This window comes from Plecotus auritus (genome assembly GCF_963455305.1).
Source record: "Plecotus auritus genome assembly, chromosome: 10".
In the NCBI taxonomy this organism is placed as follows: domain Eukaryota; kingdom Metazoa; phylum Chordata; class Mammalia; order Chiroptera; family Vespertilionidae; genus Plecotus; species Plecotus auritus.
The window spans coordinates 14,935,220-14,958,011 of record NC_137785.1 but is presented as its reverse complement, the minus strand read 5'-3'; the positions used below and the strand labels follow the sequence as shown (position 1 = coordinate 14,958,011).

Sequence of the window (22,792 nt, the reverse complement as noted above, 5' to 3'; positions counted from 1 at the left end):
TGTGCCTTCCGAGGTGGAGGTCGGAGCCAATCAGACTCCTCTGTCTCCCCTGTAGATTCTCTGACTCTCCTACTGGAATGTAAATTCAAAGCAGATGGTCTGGTGTTCATCTCTATGCCCCCAAATGTGTGCCTGGCACAGAGTAGGTGCTCAGTCCATATTTGTTAACCGAGCATACAGCTGGGAATAAGTCAGAGTGGAAGCTGAGGATGGAGGTGGCAGGTGCAGTGGGGGTTGGGGATGAGTTGGGTGTTGGGTGAGGTTAGATGCAGGATTAGGGGTACTTTTAAGGCTGGGCTTTAGGCTTAGGTGGCCTTTTGGGGGCCCAGGCACAGCGTCCCAGGTATTGGGTAGGGATGGGTGAGCACTTGTGGAGGCAAAATTGGGGTTGGGATCAGCATTAAGGTCAGGAGCTGTGAGGGACAAGCTGCTGGGAGAAGCAGGCCAGGCGTTCAGATTCCAAAGTCTGCAGGCCTCTGTCCAACTGGGTTGCCAGACAGTGGGCATTGGGGTAGGAGCTCTTTTTTTTCTTCAATTCTTCTTTGTCCTTTATTGTTTCTATCTTTTCCACATTGAGTATGGAGTATGTTCATATACACTGAGTGGCCAGATTATGATGATCTCCGAACTCATCTATATATGTTAGAGGCCCAGTGCATGAATTTGTGCATGGGTGGGGTCCGGCCAGCCTGGCCAGAGGGAGGGGACATGGGCAGTTGGCCGGCCTGCCTGCTGGCCAAACTCCTGGTAGAGGGGACAATTTGCATATTAGCCTTTTATTATATAGGATATACACTGAGTAGCCAGATTATTATGCGTTCAGAGATCATAATAATCTGGCCACTCAATATATATATATATATATATATATATATATATATATATATATATATATATATATATATATTATTTCAGAGAGGAAAGGAGAGGGGGAGAGAGATAGAAAAATCAATGATGAGAGAGAATCATTGATCGGCTGCCTCCTGCACACCCCCTACTGGGAGTTGAGCCCATAACCCCGACGCGTGCCCTGACCAGGAATCAAACCTTGACCTCCTGGTTCATCCGTGGATGCTCAACCACTGAGCCATGCCCATGAGGGGGTGGGAGGGGGGCGGTTAGGAGCTCTTTGGGTGGTCAGGAGGGGAAGGAGGCTTGGACCTGTGGTGATCAGAGGAGGGAGGCCCAGGCTGGGACCAAATGGCCTGTTAGGGGCTGTGATCACTGTGAGACCTCCCTCGCACTTTTTCAAATTTAATTTTTACTGATATAATTCACATGCCATAAATCCAACTTTTAAAGTGTACAATTCAGTTGTTTTTAGTATATTCTCAAAGTTATGACAACTATCACCACAATCTAATTCCAGACACATTTTTTCCCCTCTCCCAATCTCTCTAAAAATCAATGGGAAAATATCCTAGGGTGAGGAGCCAGGGTGGGACCTTCCATGTGTAAGAAGGTGATCTTCTGCCCCCGTGTGGTGCATGGAAGGACTGCAGTTCTCTGTGCCAGGTTTGGGAAGGGATTAGGGGTGACTCAGCTCCCCCAACCCATTCCCAAGTCCCCACTTCTCACTGAGCAGAGCCCTTGTGATCTCAAATCTTCTAAACAATCCTGAACTCTTCCCTCTCCGCCTCCCACCATCCCTGAGACTCCTCGGGCCCCATTTGCTGAATAATAATATTAATGTCGCCCACTTATGAAGGTCTATTCGGTTCCCAGGTGAAGCACTTTACTTATATAGTCTCATCAATTTATTGCAGACGGAGGCTGCAATATTGTTATTCGAGGACAGTAACCATAGTGGTTAAGAGGCCAAATTCTGGAGTTTGGAGGCGCTTGGGTTCAGTCCCAGCCCTGCAACTGACCGGCTGTGTGATGAACATCTGATTTTTCTCCTTTGGGCCTTCATTTCGTCATCTGTAAATGGGGTTCATAATGATGGTTCAACCTCATGGGGTGCAGAAGGATAAAGGCCGCAGAGCCTGGCACAGAGGAAGCCTCTATGAGTCTATGGAGTGGATAGTATCCACCAGGGATATGCTGGTAAATGTTTAACAAGCAGCTCTAGAGGGTGGTGGTAGGGAGTCTTAATTTGTAGCATTTGCCAATTTCCATGGTATAAATGTTCCCACCATGGCTGATTTCAAGGTGCCATAACTGAAAGTGTGTATTTGTTGGTGGGAAAGAGATGCTCAGTAGTTCATTATAAAGCACTTTCACTAGCAGATGCAATAGATGTAAATGACCTCAGGATCACAGATGATAGTACTAGTAAAATAATTAGGGTGTGATGAATATTCATTACCTTTGTTTTAAATATACGTTATTTAATTGTATGTTTGCACAATGTAGTTTTTAATAATGACTATTTAACAACCAGTCCCCAAATTCCTGAGACTTTAACAATCAGCTCGCTTGAGCCAGCTCCGTCATATCGCGGTTATCATCACACCCATTCTTTAGAAAGGAAAACTGAGGTTCAAGAAGGTTAGATAGGGGCAGGGCAGGCACTCCACCCAAAGGCTGTGTGATTCTGGAGCTAGGGCTGTGCGCTGCCCCTCTTTCTTTCATCCCATTCTGGTCTAGAGGTCATGGCTGGTCCTCACCGGGTGACCTCAGTGAAGCCCTTGCCCTCTGTGGGTTCAGTTCATCCTTCAGGAGAGCGTCTGAGCTTGCGGGTCCCTTGCTCCTGCCTCAGCCCTGCCAGGAAGGCAACATGGGGTCGGACCCTCCCGCTCACTTTATAGACGGGAAACCCAGGCCGGAAAAGGCCAATGCCTGCCCTCAATGACAGACAGAGTCCCCAGGCCCGGCTGGCGTGCGGAGGAGAGGAGACTGCTCCCACAATGTGGTGGCCTGGAGTTTTCTGGGAGGTGGGAGGTCACTCCTGGCAGTGGCTCCGCCCAGAACATCGTCTCCCCAGCCCCGGTAGCCCGAAGTCCCCAAGAGCTTCCTGGGGCCCATGACCCGGCGGGAGGGAGAAGGCGGACCGTGCCATCTGCCCGGGTCTTGCCTCTGGGGGCTTCTGTCTCTTCTCTTTACCTCCATTCTCTGCACAAGGCTTCGCGTCTCTGTGCATCTCTTTGTCTCCTTCTGTCTCTCCCTGCCTCCGTGTGTGGGTCTCAGTCTTTGTCTCTGTGTCTCGTTGTATCTCTCTTTGTGTGTGCCTCTCTTTCCCTACGTGTCTCCCTCTTTCTTTCTCTTTTTGTCTCTTCTGTGTCTCCCTCTGCGTCTCCCAGTGTCTTCCTCTGCGTCTCTGGCGCTCTGCCCCGGCGTTTCTCTCCCCTTCTCTTCCGGTGAGTCGCTCCTCTCCTGTGAGAACACGCTCTCTACCGACGCGCTCAGACCTGCCTCCGCCCCCGGAGCCCGCGGCCGGCCCCGACCTGCGCCTTTAAGGGCCGGCGGCGGGGGCGGGGCCTCGGCGGCCACGCCCTGCCCCCCTCCCCCTGACGTCCCTTCCTCCCGGCCCCTCCGCCGCCGCCCGGGCCGGCTCCGCGCCCCCTCCCCGGCCCCCGCCCGCCTGCCGCCTGCCCGCCGCCCCGATGGCGCCCTGGGCCCCCTCTGCGCGGGGCCACTAGGACCCTCGGTGTCCACTTCCCCCCGCCCTGCCCCCTCTCCGCGGCGTGAACCCGGGTGTTCGCGGCACCCAGCTTTTGAGCTCGCGCCCTCAGGCCGGCGGGGGGGGAGGGGAAGAGGGGACCCCGGCACCCCTGCCCCCCCCACCCGGCCGCCCAGTCCCCCGGGACCCGGAGAAAATGTCTTCGCGGACGGCGCTGGCCCCGGGCAACGATCGGAACTCGGACACGGTGAGTAGGGCCGGCCCCTGGGGGTGCCCGGCGGGTCTGGCCGCCGGCCCCTCGCCCGCTGAGCCCCTCGCTCCGCGAGCCTCACCCTCTTTCCGAGCCCTGCCCGCTCGCCGCCTCCGACCCCCACCGCACTTCCAGGACTTTGGACCCTCCCCCACTCCTCAGCCCTGCCCGACCCCTGGAGCGCCCCTCTCCCGGGACCCCTCGTCCCTCTGCAGACCGCTTCCGCCGGGTCTCTCTCCTCCGGGAACCCCCTCCCCTGCTGCAGGAGCCCCTCCCTTCCCGGCGCGTCCTGAGCCCCTTCCCCTCCGGGCCGCCCTCCTCCGACCCCCGACCCCCCTCCCGGATTTGCAGGCTCCTGACCCCAGGCCCAGCCCTGCCTGGTCCTGTCGCAGGAAGGCCGGGCCCGGTCCTGCCTCTGGCTCCGGCCTTTCCGGCCGGATCTGCGTCCCGGACTCCCCAGGAGCCCCCCTCCTCTCATTCCCTGCCCTCCGCCTTTCCTGGCTCCTGTGGGCACCCCCTCACAGGAAGCCGGTTTCCACCTTTCCTGGGCCCAGGGCCCTTCCCAGCTTGTTCAAGGTCTCTCCACTCCCAGGCCTGGGCCCATCTTCCAGGCAGCCCTGCCCCTGGGTTCCCAGCACCCCAGGGCCCCCCACAGAGCTCCCGGACCCTCTGGTCTCTTCCTCTCCCGGGAAGCCTTGGCTTCCAACTTCCAGGCCCCCAGCCCAGCCCCGGATTTCTAGGCCCCGGACCAGTCCGACTCCAGGCCTCACCCTACCTATGCCAACTCCTCCGCTTCAGGCAGGCCCCCAACCCCTGGGTCCCCCCTTATTCCAGACCCTTCCTACAGGACACCATCTCTTCCCTAGATCTCCAGGCCTCTAACCTTCTCCTGCCTCAGGGCCTCTTCCTCGGGGGGTCTGGCCTAGAAGGAAAACCCTCTCCCCAGCTGTGGAGGTCTTCCCCAGCTCACACGGCCTGACCCCAGGTCCTCCTTCCAGAAGACTCCTGGACTCCAAGCCTCTGGCCTTGCCCTGGCTCTCAGCTCTCTTGTCTTGTCTTCGGGAAGCCTTTCTCCTCAAGTTTCTAGGCCCCTTGGCCCCCACAGGCTCAGCCTTTCCCCCCCTGGGCTCCCCTTGCCCAGAACTTGCAGACCCCAGACCTTGCTCTGGTTCCAAGGCTGCTCCTACAAAACCCCTCCGTTGGCTTCTAGGAGTTTCCTCAAGACGCAGGCCCCTGGCCCAGGGGTCCTTGGCCCCTCGTGGTCCCTCACTGCCACTGCCCCATGGCTTGCACCCTTCCTATCATCCCCAGGCCCCCTGTCCCTATACCACAGCCCAGAGCAATCCTGGAGAGACCCTCCTCCCCTTTTCTCTGGCTTCTGATTGCCCTTCTAAAGACCCTCCCACCAACCAGTGCCAGACTCTGCCAGCTGGGGTTTTTGTCCCTTTCCTTCAAGCCTTCTGACAGGTCCCTGCTCCCCCAGCCCCTCTCATTCCTGATCCCCACCAGAGAGGTTTTCTCTGCTCCTTCACCGTGCAGGACCCTCCCTCACCGAGATCGCCACCACCACTGCCACCCATCATCCCATAGGCCAGACTCTGATTTGGAGTCTCCCATGAGATACCCCTACCCGCCTCAGCCCACCCCCAGTCACTACAAAAAGTGCCAGGGAGCCCACAGGCCTGGGTTCAAATGCTGGCCCTTCCTGCTGGTGTGCCTGTGCTCTCAGACTCCTGCTTCTCCCTTCCGGAGACTCAGTTGCCTGCCCTGGGAAGTGGGGGTGATCACTTGAGTCAGAGGATTACTTGGGATGACATGGGTAAAGCCCGGCACACAGGACCCGCTCCGCACGTGTTCACACTATTGTGACTGTGGGTATGAGTCAGATGGCCGTGGGTTCCCAGCCCTGGGCTGTCATCGTGCGTGAGCTTACGGATCCACTCCCTGCTCAGAGCCTCCGCTTCTGTTATTGACATATTTTTAAATTTTTATTTATTGATTTGAAAGAGAAAGAGAGAAACATCTATTTGTTGTCCCACTTATTTTTGCATTCATTGGTTGCAAATGAATGCACCCTGACCGGGGATCGAACCTACAACCTTGGCATATCAGGACAACACTCTAACCAACTGAACTACCTGGCAAGGGCTGAGCCTTAGTTACTTTTTTTTTTTATTATTGATTTTCAGAGAGGAAGGGAGAGGGAAAGAGATAGAAACATCAGTGATAGAATCATTGATCGGCTGCCTCCTGCATGCTCCCTAGGGGGATCGAGCCCACAACCTGGGCATGTGCCCTTGATCGGTATTGAACTCAGGACCTTTTAGTCCTCAGGCCGACACTCTATCCATTGACCCAAACCAGCCAGGGCAAGTCTTAGTTGCTTTATCTCTATATGGGGTTGATGATAGCACCTCCCTGTTAGAGATGTTTTAAGGAGCCAAGGAGATTATGTGAGTAAAACGGACAGGGTCAAGATTATAGCTGCTCTTATTAATTATTATTATTATTACTTTGAATATTCAGATAAGCATGGGTTCAAATCCAGTTTCTATCCCTCCCTGTGTGACTTCAGGCAAGTGACCTCACCTCTCTGAACCTCAGTTTATTCATCTGTAAAATGGGGCTCATCTGAGTACTTCCTCCTTTTTCTGTTCAGATTTGTGCATAGTGGGGATTTGGGGCAATCCAATCCCCTTCTCCCCTCTCTTCCCATCTGTAGTGTGTAAGGCCTCCTTGTCAGTCCTGGCCAGGGTCACGTCTCTCCCTCTGGAATCTGAGGTTGCAGTGCCCTCTCCTGCCACGGGTTTACCATGTTGATAGCCATGTGGGGTCATGCTACCCCACCCCAAGTTCCAGGCCCTCCACCCCCCAGCCTCTCTGGAGGTTCCCTAGCAACAGGCCCCAGTGTTGGGGCGCCAGCCGGCGGGAGGGAGCTGGGCCAGCTGGTGGTGCCAGCCAATTTTAGCTCCCGCCCCCGGCCCCTGGGGGCTTTGTCACCCCCTGCCCCAGCTGCCCCTTGCAGGGGTCCCTCAGCTGCACTGCCTGCAATGGGGTGCCAGCCCACACCCGGTTGGCTCCCCTGGTGCCACCTGATGGGGATTCTTCTCCAAGCTGTTATCTCGGTGGGGATCAGGGGCCTTATCAGCCGGGATCTCCACTTTCCTTCCTACCTCCCCCCAGAGGAGGCCTGGGGTTGTGAACAGCCCAGTGGGATGTGGGAAAGAGCTCAGCACCCAGGAGACTGCAGGCCCAGGTTTGAATCCCAGGTGCTCTGCTCCACCTGCCCTGTGACCTTGGGCAAGGTACTGACCCTGTCTCAGCCTTGGGGTCCCTTTCTGCAGAATGCTGATCTTATGGGACCCACATCGGAGGCCAGGGCTTCAGCAGGGGTGGTTCGTTCTGCCCTGTGTGGGGAACATTAGATTTCTGCTTCTTGTGTGACCTTGACAAGGCACCGTCTCTCCCCAAGCCTCAGTTTCTCCTCTGGAATAAGAGGATGCAGGCGCCGCCCTCCTGGGCTCTGGGAATTAAATGTAGATGAGGTGTGTACTGGCTCAGGCCTTGGCCCCTAGGAAAGCTGCTTAATAAAAATAGTGTGGCTGTGTGAGACGTATGGTTTTGGTGATGGGGAAGAACATCAATTCTGGGGGAACTGTCTGGGCTCAGATCCAGGCTCTGCACCTCAGTTTCCCATGTGTAAAATGGGGGTGATGGTGCATTAATGGCCAGCATTCATTAAATATTGGTCATCATCACTGTTAAGTGGCCTGGCAGATGTCCTTCAAGGAGCAGCCCCGGGCCCTCATCTCGTCACCCACCTGTCCTTCTCTCTTCCTCAGCTTTCTGAGCAGGGCACAGGGTCTGAGCAGAGTCGGCTTGGCTGGGGCCTGTGGCTGCCTCTGTCGCCTGCACCCTGGGCCCCAGCCCTGAAAGGGAGGCACTGTCCCTGGGGCTCACAATCAGGACAGGGCTGCCTGGGCACGCAGGTGACCTGCAGGGGAGAGAGACAGGACGGCAGGAACAGAGTGTCGGGGACAGATAGGAGCGATGGTGGGGGAGGCAGCGGGTCAGGGCTCGAAGGGAGCCACAGGGTTGGCGGGGGGGGGGGGTGGTGGTGAGGGAGGGAACAAGAATATTTTTAAGGAATGTAACAGTGGGGCTAGAATGATGTCAGGGCAGAATGAAAGACACTTGGTGACTGTGTTTGGAGTTGAATTTGAGATCAGAAGAAATTGTTAAGGGAACTAAACTGGGAACAAAATATAGTATTGACACTTGGGTTTGGGATAGAATTTGGGGGCTGGCATGGGGACAGTGATAGAGAAAACAGAATGTTGGAGGCAGTGAGGGTCAGGGTGGAGTGTTGAGACCAGGTTGAGGTCAGCGTTGGTTGGGGTTGAGGGCTGCAGCATTAGGAATAAAATATTGTTCCTGGGAGCTGGTGAGGTCCCAGGAACAAGGGAAGTCGTGGGTAGACTGACCACAGGGAGGGCTGAAGAAGAGGCCTGGTGTCTGGGAACCTGGATGCTGCAGGGTTGGCGGGTGCCCGGCGTCTTTGTTCTGGGAGGTGTCCTTTCGTAGAGAGAGAGGGGAGGCCCACAGGCACCTTGCTTCTCCCTGGCCTGGGCTCGCAAAGTGGCCGTGGCTGGAGCGAACCACGCCAGCACTGGTTCCGCTGAAGGCGGACTGGACAGGCGCCGCCCAGCGCTCACGCTCCGTCTCCCCCACCCAGCATGGCACCTTGGGCAGTGGCCGCTCCTCGGACAAGGGGCCGTCCTGGTCCAGCCGATCCCTGGGTGCCCGCTGCCGGAACTCCATCGCCTCCTGTCCCGAGGAGCAGCCCCACGTGGGCAACTACCGCCTGCTAAGGACCATCGGGAAGGGCAACTTTGCCAAAGTCAAGCTGGCCCGGCACATCCTCACGGGCCGGGAGGTGAGTGAGGGGACGGTGCGGCTGGGCCCCAGGCCTGCAGCGCCTGTGCTTTGTGGGGGGTGGGGCGCACGGGGCTGGGCCCTTGTTTTCCTTTGTGACCTCAGGTAAGTCTCTGCCTCTCCTTCGGACAGATCAGAACATCTCAGATTTTTCCAGAACAACCCAAGTCAGGAGAAGAGAACCCATGTCAGGCATCCCTGAAACTGTCAGGAATTTCAGGGCCATCTCCCCGTTTTAATAGTGGACTTGGATCCCAGCAAATCTTCCAGTGATCTTGAGAACACAAGGTTCATTGGAGTTCTCAAGTACACACTCTCCCTTCCTCCCCTTATGCCCTGAGTGTGGCAACATTATTGCAGAAAGGGCCGGGGCAGACGGGGGAACCTAGATAGGAGGCCTCTAACTCACACTCAACAGGAGAAAGGGTGGTGGGTGGGTTCATGACTCCTCCGCACCGCCTTCAATTTTAAGCAAATGATGGGCGTGATTTCTCCCGCCTCGGACAAACCCTCTCCTGCCCTTTCGCTGTCCATGCTGCACACACGGAAGACAACAGGCCCCAATGGTTTTATGGGCAAATTGTACCAAACATGCCCGTTTTATGCCGATCCTTCCGGAGGCGAAAGCAAGGTTCCACTGCCCAGCGGATGTTCAGTGCACGTTCAGCAACCATCGCAAAAGCAGCTGCGGAGTCAGTGTCGGCTGGCCTCAATGTGAACAGAGGGCACAGAAATCAGAAGGCCGTGTGATGACAAAGCTGGGTTTAGCCCAGGAATGCACAGTTCTTTGCAGATTCACAATTTATTCATGTATTTCGCCACATCCACAGATTCAAGGCGAGAAGCCATATGATCGTCTCAGTATTGGCGTACAAAATGTTTGACAAACTAAAAACCCATTCGTGAGAATATGAGGGAAGCCAGGGACCCTCTCCCCCACAAAGAACACGCCGTTCCCTTATGTGGATCTTGAACATGATTCCGGGGGTTTCTGAGAGGACCGGCATCTAAGGGAACAGGGCCTCCCAGGGGAAGACTTGTAATCCAGGGGGCCTGGGGTGGCCCCAAAACCCTTGGTAAAAACTATAGACTTGCCCTAACCAGTTTGGCTCAGCGGATAGAGCGTCAGCCTGCGGACTGAAAGGTCCCAGGTTCGATTCCGGTCAAGGGCATGTACCTTGGTTGTGGGCACATCCCCAGTAGGTGTGTAGGAGGCAGCTGATGGATGTCTCTCTCTCATCGATGTTTCTAACTCTCTATCCCTCTCCCTTCCTCTCTGTAAAAAATCAATAAAATATATTTTAAAAAAAGACTTAAAGGGCCCTCGCTATGGAAGAACTTACGGTGCTCTATCCCAGGTGTGATTCAAAATAAAATCTCAGCTACAAGATAAATATAAGGAGAGCTCAATAACGTTCTGATCCCCCCACATGATGACCACCTCACAGTTCTTTTAAAACTATAAATGTGCATACAGTATATAGTTTTAAATGTTTAAGAGGTAGACTCCGTCAAGCTATGTAGTTCAGATCCCAGCCTACAAACTTACTAGCCGCATAACCTTGGCCAAGTAACTGAACAGCTCTGTGCTCAGTTTCCCCATTTGTAAAGTGGGGGTCATCCTAGCACTCAGGGGTTCTGTGAGGACTAGAAGAGTTACCATTTGTAACGCACATGTGACTGGTTGGTAAAGTTAGCTTCAGTTATTGTTTATTGTTCCCCGGTTTGTGCATTTAAAACGAAGATGGGATAGATGGATGTTCTGAGATGCCCTCGCAAAGGTCCCCCTTAAGGTCTCTGTCACACACTCACACAGGCCCCTGGAGCAGCCACATCCGGCCTCACTGCAGAATACAAGTATTCCTTATAAAAGTAAGGGTAGCATTGGGCACGGTGGGAACAGCATGTGCAAAGGTCCTGAGACCCAGATCCCTATCCACCAGGAATGGCCCAGGTTGAGGTTTTTCTGTGAGGCGGGTAAAGGAAGGACATCCCGTGATCTGAGTTGGGGTACCTTGACCTTCTCCCCCTTCTTTCACCTCCAGGTTGCCATCAAAATCATCGACAAAACCCAGCTGAACCCCAGCAGCCTGCAGAAGGTGAGGCCCAGCGAGAGGGAGCAGTGTGGGGGTAAGGTTGGGAAGAGGGTCCTCAAGACCACCCACCCTCCTCTTTCTCCCTTTCTTCCAGCTATTCCGAGAAGTTCGTATCATGAAGGGCCTAAACCACCCCAACATCGGTGAGGAGGGGAAGGGAGTAGGCTCAGAGGCCACCCAGCAGGGCACCAGGGAAAGGAGAGTCGGGCGTGGCGGGATTGGCAGTTATAATATTAGAAAGACCTGTTTTCTCACAGCAGTATCTCTGCTCACTGGCTCTGTGACCTTGGCCGAGTCACTTAACCTCTCCGAGCATCAGTGTCCTCCTCTGCAGTAGGGGTGATACGGGGCCTTCGTCAAGGTCATTGTGAGGATTGGATAAGATTGTGCATGCAAAACACTTAGTTCAGAGTTAAGCTGTGGGAGCTGGCCTGTTTATTGTCATCCGTAGCAACCATTGTCATTGTCATTGTCATCAGGCAAAGGAGAGAAAGAGGGCTCGTTACCGAGAGAAGTGGGATTTGGCCTGGCCTGGATGTGGCCACACCACTTATTCATCCTTTGTTTTCTCACTCAGTAAATATTTATTGGGTGGCCGCTATGTGCCAGATGCTGGGGATACAGCGGTAGAGAAAACAGGCACAAATCCCTGGCCACATGGAGCTGAGCTGACATTCTTGTGAGAGAGAATATGTAAAAGGTTTAACGTGGGGCTGAGGAGTGGAAAATCTTGCCATCAGTAGGGAGCCATTGAGTGTTCTTGAGTGAGGGGTGTCGTGGCTCAGCACATCCACAGTTACGAGTGTGGGTGGATGGTGGGGGTCCCTTCCTGCATAACACACCCCTCCCCCCCCCCGGGCCGTTGCAGTGAAGCTCTTCGAGGTGATTGAGACCGAGAAGACACTGTACCTGGTGATGGAATATGCAAGTGCTGGTGAGGCCCCTCCCCTCCCCGCCCTGCTCGCTATGCCCCCTCCACACCCCACCCTCACCCCCTCGGCCTCTGCCCTGCAGGAGAAGTATTCGACTACCTCGTGTCACACGGCCGCATGAAGGAGAAGGAAGCTCGAGCCAAGTTCCGACAGGTTGGGGTTACGGCTCTGGGCGGGGCTGGGTGGGGTCCCTGGGGATGAGAGTCTGATTGTTGCGTGTGGGTTTGGGTTGTCCTATGACGGGGGGGGGGGGGGGCGGGAGGGATTGGCTGAAGTCTGGGTGGGGGTGAAGGCCGATGCCCAGGTGTGAAGATACCCAGATGTGGGTGTGCAGGTGTCATGTATGTGGGTGCAAGGGTGTGCCCAGTGTGCGGGAGGTGCCAGGGTGCCAAGGTGTGAGTGGAGGAGTGTGGATTTGAAGATGTGTGAGAACTCGGTATGTGGGTGGCCAGGTTTGTAAGTGTGTCAATGTGTTGGGACAAGTGTGTATGGCAGCCTGAGTGTATGGGTGAGGGAGGGCCCAGGTGTGGGTATATGGGTTGGTGAACAAGCGTGTATGGTGTAGGGATGTCCAGGTGGATAAGAAGGTGTTGCTGTCCGGGTATGTGGCAATGGGGTGTATGTGGCAATGGGGTGTATGCAAGAGGGCGTGCAGGTGTGAGGATGTCAGGGTGCTGGGAAAAAGACATGCAGGTGTGAGGATGCCCAAGTGTGTGGGTAAGAGGGAATACAGATGTGAGGGTGCCCGGTAGTTAAGTGCTTAGCAGGTGTAGGTTTGATGGGTAAAGGGATCTGAGTGAGGGTGTCAGCCCGTGACTGTCCAGCAGTCCTGACACAGCTGCCTGGGACGTGGGGGGCGTCAGCCCTGGTGTGTGGGGCCCCGGGTCCAGCTGCAGGTATGCGGCTTTCTCATGCACGTGTCCAGATGTGAAAGTCAGGCGGGGCTGGTCCCCATGGGCTGGCTCGATGTCCCTGCCGGGAGGGCGTCCTGACATCTGCTTGTGAGGGTCTGGGTGCCCGAGTGGAGGTGTGAGCCTGCAGGTCCCCCGTGTTTCCCACTGTGACTGTGACTAAGTTGGGGTGTGAGGCCACAGCATCTTGGCCTGGGCCTAGGGAAGGCCTGGGGTCCAGGGTCTTGGTTGTGAGTGGGCTCACAGGGTCTCTAAGGGAAGCTGGGGGGCTTGGGGGCCTCAAGTAACTGACCTTCCCTCCTCTTCCCCCAGATTGTATCGGCTGTGCACTACTGTCACCAGAAAAACATTGTACATAGGGACCTGAAGGTGAGCCCCCCACCCCCCATGAGCTCCCAGCTCAGCCCACCTCCGGTCCCCCAGGCTTCACCTGTACCCTCTACCACAGCCCCCCCTTTTCTCCACAGGCTCCTCCCTCAGCACCAGGGCCCCTGGCCTTTGTCCCGAGCCTTTTGTGGCAAAAGCAAGGCCAGCAGATGGGGGAGCGAGTCAGGGGTGGGGCCAGAAGGAACAAACAAAGAGGAAGAAACAAAGTGTCCTAGACGCCGCGGTTACGTGTGTCCTGGACAAGGACACTGGCGAGAGAGAGTCCGCCACTCGCAGGGCCTTATTCTCAGACTTCAGAACATTCGGGAATCCTTGAGAATTGAGATTTCAAAGCCCTACAGTCACCCTGCCTCCAGGTCTCATCTCCCAGGCATCTTTGGGCTCGAGAAGGACCTCGTACGAGAACCCTCACGGCTAGGGCCCGGCAGGGAAGGGACTCAGCGGTTGAGCAGGGGCAGCCCCTCGTAGCTCTGGGTCCCAGGGTCCCCATTCCACACCTCCCACCCGAGAGAACCTCACATGTCAGGACTTCTCGTCTTAGACCAGAGAGATAAACGTTTGTCTGGCTCGAATAGAGCCGGCTTGCCTGATTTCTTGAGCACCTACTATGTGCCAGGCCCTGTGCTTTAAGGGAGTGCTTTGGAAGGTTCTTTAGTAAGGGTCCAGCTTTGTTTCCCTATCCGGTGCGGACAAGTACTTTTTGTAAAGTACAATAAAAATGAAAAAAGATGTACAAAATACAAGCCCAATTTTAAAAATTATTATTAGATTCAAAAAACATAAAATTCCACTGTCGAATGGCTGGAGAAGTTTCTAAAAGCCCCTTCTCTCTGCTGCCCTGAAGTCCCCCCTCCCCTCAGAGGAAGCACCTTTAAGGTGCCTGTGAAGATCAACCTGGAGGAGGCGCGCCCCCTGGTGGAGGGTCCTGGAAGTTGCTAACAAAGGGGATTTCAGGACCTGATTAGTGCACCAGAGGGACCACCCAGCGCAGCCCAGGCCAGGGGCTGGACTGCGGAGCTTCCAACGCCACCGGGGGCAATGCCACCTCAGAGCTGGGCTGAGGTTGGGGGAGTCTCTCTGAGATGTGGGCTTGTGGCTTTATCCCCCTGTTGGGTCAGAGGTGGGGAAGGGGCCACCAAACTACAGCAGGAGGTAGGGAGGCCTGGGCCAGGGCAGGGCCGTGGTTGGGACGGGCCACACTGGGCCACCTTTTGAAGGTGGGTGTTGTGCGTTGAGTTTAGTCACAAAGCCGGGAGAGGCAGGGTGCTGAGGCTCCTTCCACGCTCGGCTGCGGGAGGCCAGGCCTCTTTCCGATGCCAGCTCCGCCGCTGTCTTGCTGTGGACGTGAGGTGGTCTCCCTGAGCCTCAGTTTCCTCGACTGTGAAGTGGCGATTACAAGAGCATATGCCACCAAAGACAGGCGAAACCTCTTAACTGTACGAGAAATGTGCGAGTGCTGACTGTGTCCCATACACTGTGGTAGGTGCTGTGTGCTTAACCCCGCAGCCGCCTGGGAGGCAGGTGCTGTGGTTACCCTCAGCTTACACAGGGAAACTGAGGCACAGAGAAGTCTGGCACCCCACCCAAAGGAACACAGCGTGAGGGCGGAGATGGCATTTGATGCCGAGGTCCTCCCAGAATCTGTACTCTCTAACCCGGTGTCATGCAGCCACTCATAAAGTAAATGATAGTCCACAACGCTTGGTGTGCAGTGGGTGTGCAATGAGTACTAGATAAAATGGTTGTTTTCGTTTTTATGGGTCTTGAACAGTCAGTCCTCATCTTTTTTTCTGCTGGGTAAACTGAGGCTCAAAAGGACAGGCGCTGGCCTGAGGACCCCCAGCTCTGCAGACCCCGTGGGCAATAATAGCTAATCTTACATAGTGCTTAACGGGCACAAAATATGGTTCTAGGCCTTTTGTACAGATTAACTCACTTCTCTGAAGAAGGGACTGATTGTCCCCATTCTAAGGATGAGGAAACCAAGGCCCAGAGCGGTCACGTCGCTGCCCAGGGTCTACAGGAGTCAGGGCCAGGCCGCAGGCAGTCTGGGCGGGTCAGCTCCGGTGCCCGTGCTCCTGTCCACCGCACACCTCCACGCTTGGCCCTCTCCTTCCCTCCCAGGCTGAGAACCTTCTGCTGGACGCCGAGGCCAACATCAAGATCGCCGACTTTGGCTTCAGCAACGAGTTCACGCTGGGCTCGAAGCTGGACACGTTCTGCGGGAGCCCCCCGTACGCCGCCCCGGAGCTGTTCCAGGGCAAGAAGTACGACGGGCCGGAGGTGGACATCTGGAGCCTGGGCGTCATCCTGTACACCCTCGTCAGCGGCTCCCTGCCCTTCGACGGGCACAACCTCAAGGTGCTGGGCGGGGCTGGCGGGGTCTTCCTCTCCCGGGAGGAGCTCTCTGGGCCTCGTCCCAGCACGGCTCCCGTGCAGAGGGGCGGGTGGCCTGAGGTCATGTGACTGTACAGGGTCAGGCAGGACCCACGGGGCCATCCCCGATGGACCATGCTGTGTCGGGGTTCAAGGCAGGGCCTTGGCAGCTGGCGGGCTGGGGTTCAGATCCTGGCTCACTCAGTCCATTTTCCTTGCCCACCGTCCCTGGGTCAGGCTGTTTGGGTGTTGCAGATGCTGTGTGAACAAGAGAGGCAGAAGCTGCTGCCGTCACACGTGCCACACCATGGGCCGTCCTTGCAAATACGCTGAGTGGGACGAGCCAGTCACAAAAGTCCACGCGTTGCATGATTCCACTCTTAACGAAATGTCCATCAGAACAGAAAGCAGGTTACTGTTTGCCTGAGTCTAGGGGAGGATGGGGAAGTTGGAGAACAGGGTTTCTTTTGGGGCGATCAGATGGTCTAAAATAGATTGTGGTGATGATTGCTCAACTCAGAATGCACTAAAAACCACTGAATTGTGCACTTAAAACACAAAAAAAGCTGCCCTCATGGACCGACATTCCAGCAGCTCAGCCAGGCCAAAACCAAAGAAATACGCGCGACATGTTATTTCAGATGCTGGCCAGTGCGGGGGGGCCGTGGACGGAGGGGGAGTGTGGGTGAGCTTTAGTGCGGTGGTTTTCTCTCCTCTTTGAACTTTTTATCCTGAAATGTTGCCCATCTACAGAAAGGTGGCAGGGCGAGAACAAATTTCAGGCGATGCGCCTGTCGCTAGCATTTGGCCGCATTTGTCGTATCTGTATGTGCTCATGGCACGTCATTGTCACCCTCCTTAACATTGGAACATTTGGGAGTTAGTTGCAGACACAATGCCCTTTATCCCTAAAAGGCGACATACAGCAGGTATCTCCTGAGACCAGGCCTTTTCCCGTCTACCTTCACTCAGCAAATCCAGCCTCTAACCCAGGGCCTGTGCTCAGAGTTCACCGGTCGTCCCAGGAACATCCTTGGTAGCCCCGTTCTGCTCCAGCATCCCCCCCCGGCTCCCGTGTGCCACTCACTGGTCCTGTCTCTTTAGTCTCCTTCCGTCGGGATCCATTCCTCCGCCTTCTTCTGTCCTTCCTCATGTGGCGTTGCTGTCCAGTTCCGGCCGGTTATCTTGCGGAACCTGCCTCAGTGGGTGCTCCGTGTGTTCTTTCGATTGGACCCGGGTGAAACGGCCAGCCCTGCTCAGAGTGGCCCCGGAGGTGCGGCCAGGAGGCCAGGAAGTCCTGGCTGAGGACAGGCCATCGGAGCAGAGGCCGCATGGCGAGGAGGAGGAGACCCTTCACTGTGGTCTCGGCTGAGCAGCGGCCCCTCTGAGCTTCAGTCTCCCGCTCTGTTCGGGGAGGACTGCGGTAGCAGCTTGTAGCAGCGACCCGAGCACGCGCTGAGACGAGGCAGGAAAGTGTTCACTGTCACAGAATAAGCTTTCTCGCCCCGCGCATGAAGCCAGGAGACCTTTCCTTTTCTTCTCTCTTTGGTTCATCCTCACCAGAGGATATTTTTTCCATTGCTTTTTCAGAGACAGTGGAAGGGAGGGAAGGAGGAGGCGGGGAGAGAGAAACATGGGTGTGTCTCTCACGTTGACCACGCGGGGAGTGAGCCACAGCCCATGGGGAGGGAGTGACCTGCAGCCCAGGCACATGCCCTTGACCGGGAATCTAACCCACAACGCTCCAACCACTGGGCCACCGGCCAGGGCCAAAGACCTTGTCAAGGGACCAGGCCAGTGGCTCACCTGCCCCAGGCCCTTGCCACCTCCTTGCTGGGCAGAGGAGGCACACAGCTGGGGACAAGTCCCGGCTTTGTCATTTCCTTGCTGAATGACCTGAGACACATCCCTTTCTGAACCTCGGTTTCCCCACCTAGAGGTGGGGACATAAAGAATATCCACTTACAGCCACACTGGGTGTAGAGCCCTTCACTGGGACCTGGCATCTGGCCAGGGCCCCGCGCTCGGGCAGCTCTGGTGGTGGTGGCAGTGGCCCGAGGGCTGCTCTCACCGTGTGACGGACAGTGTGGTGCAGTGGTCACACGGCGCAGGCTCCGGAGCCCACCTGCCTGCGCTGGAACCGGGGCCCTGACATGTTCTGGTTGTACAATCCCAGGGCAAGGGACTCCAATCACTGGGCCTCAGGCTCCTCGTCTGGAAAATGGCCGCATGACCCTGTCCCACAGCGTTACCGTGAGCACAGATGTAATATTCGGAAAGCACTTAGAGGACTGCGTTGCGGGCGAGTGCCCTGAAAGCGATCCTCGTGATTATGAAATATTCACGACCCTTCGGGCTGGAACGATCTGCAGACCCAGGAGGCTGCCCAGGCGCACGTCCCTTCCAGCCCAGTCCCCGGCAGATGGCTTCCCCCCCACCCCCCGCTCCATGTCTCCCCCTCAGGTCTTTATCAGGATGGCAGGGGCTCTCCCTGGTCCGCCATGCCATGGAGCGTGGGATTTATTTTCTCGTGCGCAGCCTTAGGGCTCCTCACACCACGCCCTTAAAAACAAGGGCAGCATGGCCCTGGCCGGGTAGCTCAGCTGGTTAGAGCAGTGGTCGGCAAACCGCGGCTCGTGAGCCACATGCGGCTCGCGAGTCGCGGTTTGCCGCTCTGTTGACTAATGAGTTTGCCAACCACTGTCATATACTACTCTTTACCTCTTTGCACACAGTATGCCACAATTGCCTAATCCTCACAGCTTCCAACTACACGGTAACATTTAGTCTAGTCCAGTGGTCAGCAAACTCATTAGTCAACAGAGCGGCAAACCGCGACTCACGAGCCGCATGTGGCTCACGAGCCACAGTTTGCCGACCACTGGTTAGAGCATCGTCCCTGTATGCAGAGTTGTGGGTTCGATCCCCAGTCAAGGTGCATACAAGAATCAACCAATGAATGCATAACTAAGTGGAACAACAAATTGTTTCTCTTTCCCTTCCTCTCTCTTTAAAATCAATCAATAAATTGAAACAAATTTTAGCCCTGGCTAGTGTTGCTCACTGGTTACCCCGGCCCGTGCACCAAAGGGTCTCGGGCCAACTTCCCAGTCAAGGGCACATACCTGGGTCGTGGGTTTCCTCCCTGTCCCCACCCCCCCACCCCCCAGTTGGGGAGTGTGTAGGAGGCAACCAGTCGGTGTGTCTCTCTCACATCTGTTTCTCTCTCTTTCTCCCCCCTCTTCCCTCCCTTCCACTCTGAAAAGCAGTGGAAAAAAATATCCTCAGGTGAGGATTAACAAAACAAAATTATTTTTAAAGGTCAGCAGATGAGAGCTCATCCTTGGAGACCTCCAGGGCTTCAGAGCTCTTAAGAAGGACAGGCAGGCACGTCTGTCTTAGGGAAGGTACAGGGCTGGAGGGCGTGGCCAGGAGTCCCCTCCCCCTTCCCTTGTATAAGCCTAATATTTACATAGTGCTGCTCTGGGCCTAGCACGTGCTAAGCACTTCCTGCTATAAACTCACACCGGCCCCTGAAGTGGGTGCTGGGATCCCTTGTACAGACAGAGACTGAGCCCAGAGGCTAACCCACCTGCCGCCTCCCCTCTTCCCTGGCTTAGAGAATTCACTTTCTCTGTCAGGTTTCCTCTGAATGAGAGTTATGTAGCTTTAAATTGGTAATATTTCTTTGAAAATTGCTGCATTTGGCACAATACTCCCATTTTACAGATGGGGAACTGAGGTCAGGAGAGAGTGGTGGGGTTTCACCCACCTTGTTCAGGGCTGGGACTCGGGGCTCCTGTCACTTCTGTCCGGGGACTGGGACAGAACTGAGGGATGAGTGTGTGTGTGATGGGTGGGGAGGAGGGGTGGACCCCTCCCCCAGTAACCCCGTCCCCTCAGGAGCTGCGGGAGCGAGTCCTCAGAGGGAAGTACCGGGTCCCTTTCTACATGTCAACAGACTGTGAGAGCATCCTGCGGAGATTTTTGGTGCTGAACCCAGCTAAACGCTGTACTCTGGAGGTAAGCCCGGCCCCACGCCCCTCCAGTTGCCTGCTTGTCCTGCACTGTCCTCTCCCCCACCCACCTGCTAAGGTCCTCGGCTGGAGGGTGGGGGGAGCCGGGCAGCCCAGGAAAAGGCTCCCGGACCCATCCTGATGCACCCCCCAACCCAGCAGCCTCGCCCACTCCCTGCCATGCCAGTAATTAGCTAATGAGCTTCTAGGATGATTATAGCGTGCTGGGGGCGGGAGGTGGCATCTGGAGGCTCCAAGGGGGGGAGGGGGGGCGGGAAATGGGGTGAGGAGGTGCTCACTTTCAGGAAGCCCTCAGTTCTGGGATGCTAGACCTTGGGGGTGGGAACCTTTATTTTTTCCTGGCTTCTCCTGACACGTCTTCCCCCTTCCCGGCCCTGCTCCGATTCCTGCAGCAAATCATGAAAGACAAATGGATCAACATCGGCTATGAGGGTGAGGAGTTGAAGCCATACACGGAGCCGGAGGAGGACTTCGGGGACACCAAGCGAATCGGTGAGGGTTGGCGAGGGTCAGCGAGCGCGGGCCCAGCTCCTCAGCCTCGGGCCGCAGGGCCAGGGAGGAGCCTCCCAGCCCCACCCTCTGAAGGTGCATCAGCGACTTTGCAAGGCAGTGGGGAGAGCGAGGGTCTGGCTGCAGTCCCTGTGCTGCTGCTTCCTGGCTGTGAGGCCCTGGGCAAGTGGCTTCCCTTCTCAGTGCGTCTGTTTCCTCGTCTGTAAAATGGCATATTCATAGAACTGCCTTACTGGGTTGTTATGAATATTAATTGAGTTAATCTACATACTGCACTTTATATTAGGCATGTACTACGTGCTGATGTATGTTAGCTTTGACTATTAAAACACAAAAGGATGGCCCTAGCTGGTTTGGCTTAGCGGATAGAGCACCAGCCTGCAGACTGAAGGGTCCCGGGTTCAATTCCAGTCAAGGGCACATGCCCGGGTTGCACGCTTAATCCCCGGTGGGTGGCATACAGGAGGCAGCTGATCCATGATTCTCTCTCATCATTGACGTTTCTATCTCTCTCTCCCTCTCCCTTCCTCTCTGAAATCAGTAAAAGTATATTAAATACACACACACACACAGACAAAGGGATGTCACAGATCACTTCTGGAGAGCTGGGGCACAGTCATCGGTAATCTGCATGTTTGGGGAAAGTCCCTACCTTGGCACGTGCCTCACCCTCCACTCCTTTGGTCCCCACCCCTCCAGCCCAGAACCTTCGAACACTTGACCCCTAAAGCATTAGCCCTGGAAGAGCCCCTTAGGGACCATCCAGTAACCCTCCATTCTACAGCTGAGGAAACTGAGGCCACCGTCAGAAGGTCCTTAATCAGGACTTCCCTGGTTGTAAGTAACAGAAACCCAAGCCATTCTGGCTTAAACCAGATGATGATGATGATGATGATAAGAGGTTGAAGCATACGAAATCGCCGTATGCTTAAAAATGGTCAGTACCAGCAGTTTAATATGGTTTAACCTAATAGTGATGTTATTCACATAACTAAACAGGCCAGGTATGTCGGCCTGCAGACACCTGGACCAGGGGCTCCGAGGCCGGGGGAGTCGGCTGAGTGGTGGCTCTATTTCCAGGCAGCCCTCCCCCAGGAGCAAGCTGCCAGCAGCAGAGCCTAGTGGTCTGGGCACCTCGTCAGGAGGAGAGACACTTCCTACAGTTCCACTGAAAGCACCAGGCTGGTGCCCACTGGCTGCCCCTGAACCAGGCAGTTTGGCCCTGGGGGTGGCATGCTCTGATGGGCCAGACCTGGTCATCTTCCTGCCCTTGGGGCTTGGAGCAGGCAGGCCTCAGCTGAGTGATCTGCGTGGGAAAGGATGTACTGCCAAGGAAAAATCAGGGTCCTCCTGGCGGAAGGGGGAGTGGGCACTGGACCAGCCAAAGGGTAGGCATCGCTAATGTGGAAAGGAAGGGCCTGAGGGCCTGAGCCTCCTCTCCATCCCCCTCTCTCAGAGGTGATGGTGGGTATGGGCTACACTCGGGAAGAAATCAAAGAGGCCTTGACCAGCCAGAAGTACAACGAAGTGACCGCCACCTACCTCCTGCTGGGCAGGAAGACTGAGGTCAGGAGGCGCCGGGGGCATTTGGGATTCGGGATGCCTGGGCTGGAGGGACTTCTGGGGCAGAGAGAACATGGGGCTGAGGCTCGTTGTCTGTCCTCCTGCAGGAGGGTGGGGACCGGGGCGCTCCAGCACTGGCCCTGGCAAGGGTGCGGGCGCCCAGCGACACCACCAATGGAACAAGCGCCAGCAAAGGCACCAGCCACAGCAAAGGGCAACGGAGTTCCTCCTCCACCTATCACCGCCAGCGCCGGCACAGCGACTTCTGTGAGTATGGCACACCCCACAGTCAGGCTCTCTGGTAGCAAGCAACAGAAACCCGCTCGAGTCGATTGCCTCGAAGAGAGGGCTTCCTTACAGAGATGCAGGCACAACGCACAGACCATGGAGGCAGGAATGCACAGCCAGGCTCAGGGAAGGATCAGAAGCTGGAAAAGCGGCCAGACCCAGAGCAGACACTGTCTATGTCTCGCTTCCTCTCTGCTCATTTGGTTTTTCCTTCCTCTCTTACTTGACTTACCTTACCCTTTTCCCAGTCTCTCTCAAGCTGTACCTGGAGAGGAGGGTCAGGAGCTCAGCCAGCCTGAGCAGGAAGTGTGTGGTTCTGGGTGGTCAAGCCATTCCTCCCCTCTGGGTCTCCTTTGCCCACCCCTTTTATTTTATTTTAAAGGTATTTTATTGATTTTTTGAGAGAGAAAGGGAGAGAGGAGAGAGGGAGAAACACTGATCAGCTGCCTCCTGCATGCCCCCTACTGGGGATGTGCCCGCAACCAAGGTACATGCCCTTGACCAGAATCAAACCCGGGACTCTTCAGTCCGCATGCCGATGCTCTATCCACTGAACCACACCGGTCAGGGCTATTTTTTAAATTTTTTAAAAATATATTTCTTATTGATTTCAGAGAGGAAGGGAGAGGGAGATAGAAACATCAATGATGAGAGAGAATCATCGATCGGTTGCCTCCTGCATGCCCCCCGCTAGGGATCGAGCCTGCAACCCAGGCATGTGCCCTTGACTGGAATCGAGCTGGGGGCTCTTCAGTCCGCAGGCCGACGCTCTATCCACTGAGCCAAACCAGCTAGGGGTCCCCCACCCCTTTAAATAGTAAGACTGGCCCAGAGACATGGCCCAGGCGAGGAATGCTGAGATTCCCAGGATCGCCCAGTGTAGGTTCTGGCTTTTCCAGGTGATGTCACTCAGTGCTAGAAAGTGCTAGAGAGGCTGTGACT

The 22,792-nt window shown here is 55.8% G+C and overlaps 1 protein-coding gene across 2 annotated transcripts in view; it reads left to right on the top strand.

Moving 5' to 3' along the window:
- The first annotated feature begins 3,618 nt into the window (after positions 1 to 3,618).
- MARK4 (microtubule affinity regulating kinase 4) overlaps positions 3,619 to 22,792 on the top strand; it is a 31,410-nt gene continuing 12,236 nt past the window's right edge. Inside the window, exons 1-12 of one of the 2 annotated variants that reach the window (XM_080645617.1) lie at positions 3,619 to 3,812; positions 8,551 to 8,751; positions 10,796 to 10,849; positions 10,941 to 10,989; positions 11,715 to 11,780; positions 11,861 to 11,931; positions 13,002 to 13,058; positions 15,201 to 15,437; positions 19,356 to 19,475; positions 19,882 to 19,981; positions 21,456 to 21,565; positions 21,670 to 21,829. In XM_080645617.1, the coding sequence (XP_080501743.1) occupies positions 3,762 to 3,812; positions 8,551 to 8,751; positions 10,796 to 10,849; positions 10,941 to 10,989; positions 11,715 to 11,780; positions 11,861 to 11,931; positions 13,002 to 13,058; positions 15,201 to 15,437; positions 19,356 to 19,475; positions 19,882 to 19,981; positions 21,456 to 21,565; positions 21,670 to 21,829 (1,276 nt within the window). In that variant the 5' untranslated portion in view covers positions 3,619 to 3,761. The remainder of the gene's footprint in view (positions 3,813 to 8,550; positions 8,752 to 10,795; positions 10,850 to 10,940; positions 10,990 to 11,714; positions 11,781 to 11,860; positions 11,932 to 13,001; positions 13,059 to 15,200; positions 15,438 to 19,355; positions 19,476 to 19,881; positions 19,982 to 21,455; positions 21,566 to 21,669; positions 21,830 to 22,792) is intronic. The other variant, XM_080645618.1, reaches the window with a different exon arrangement.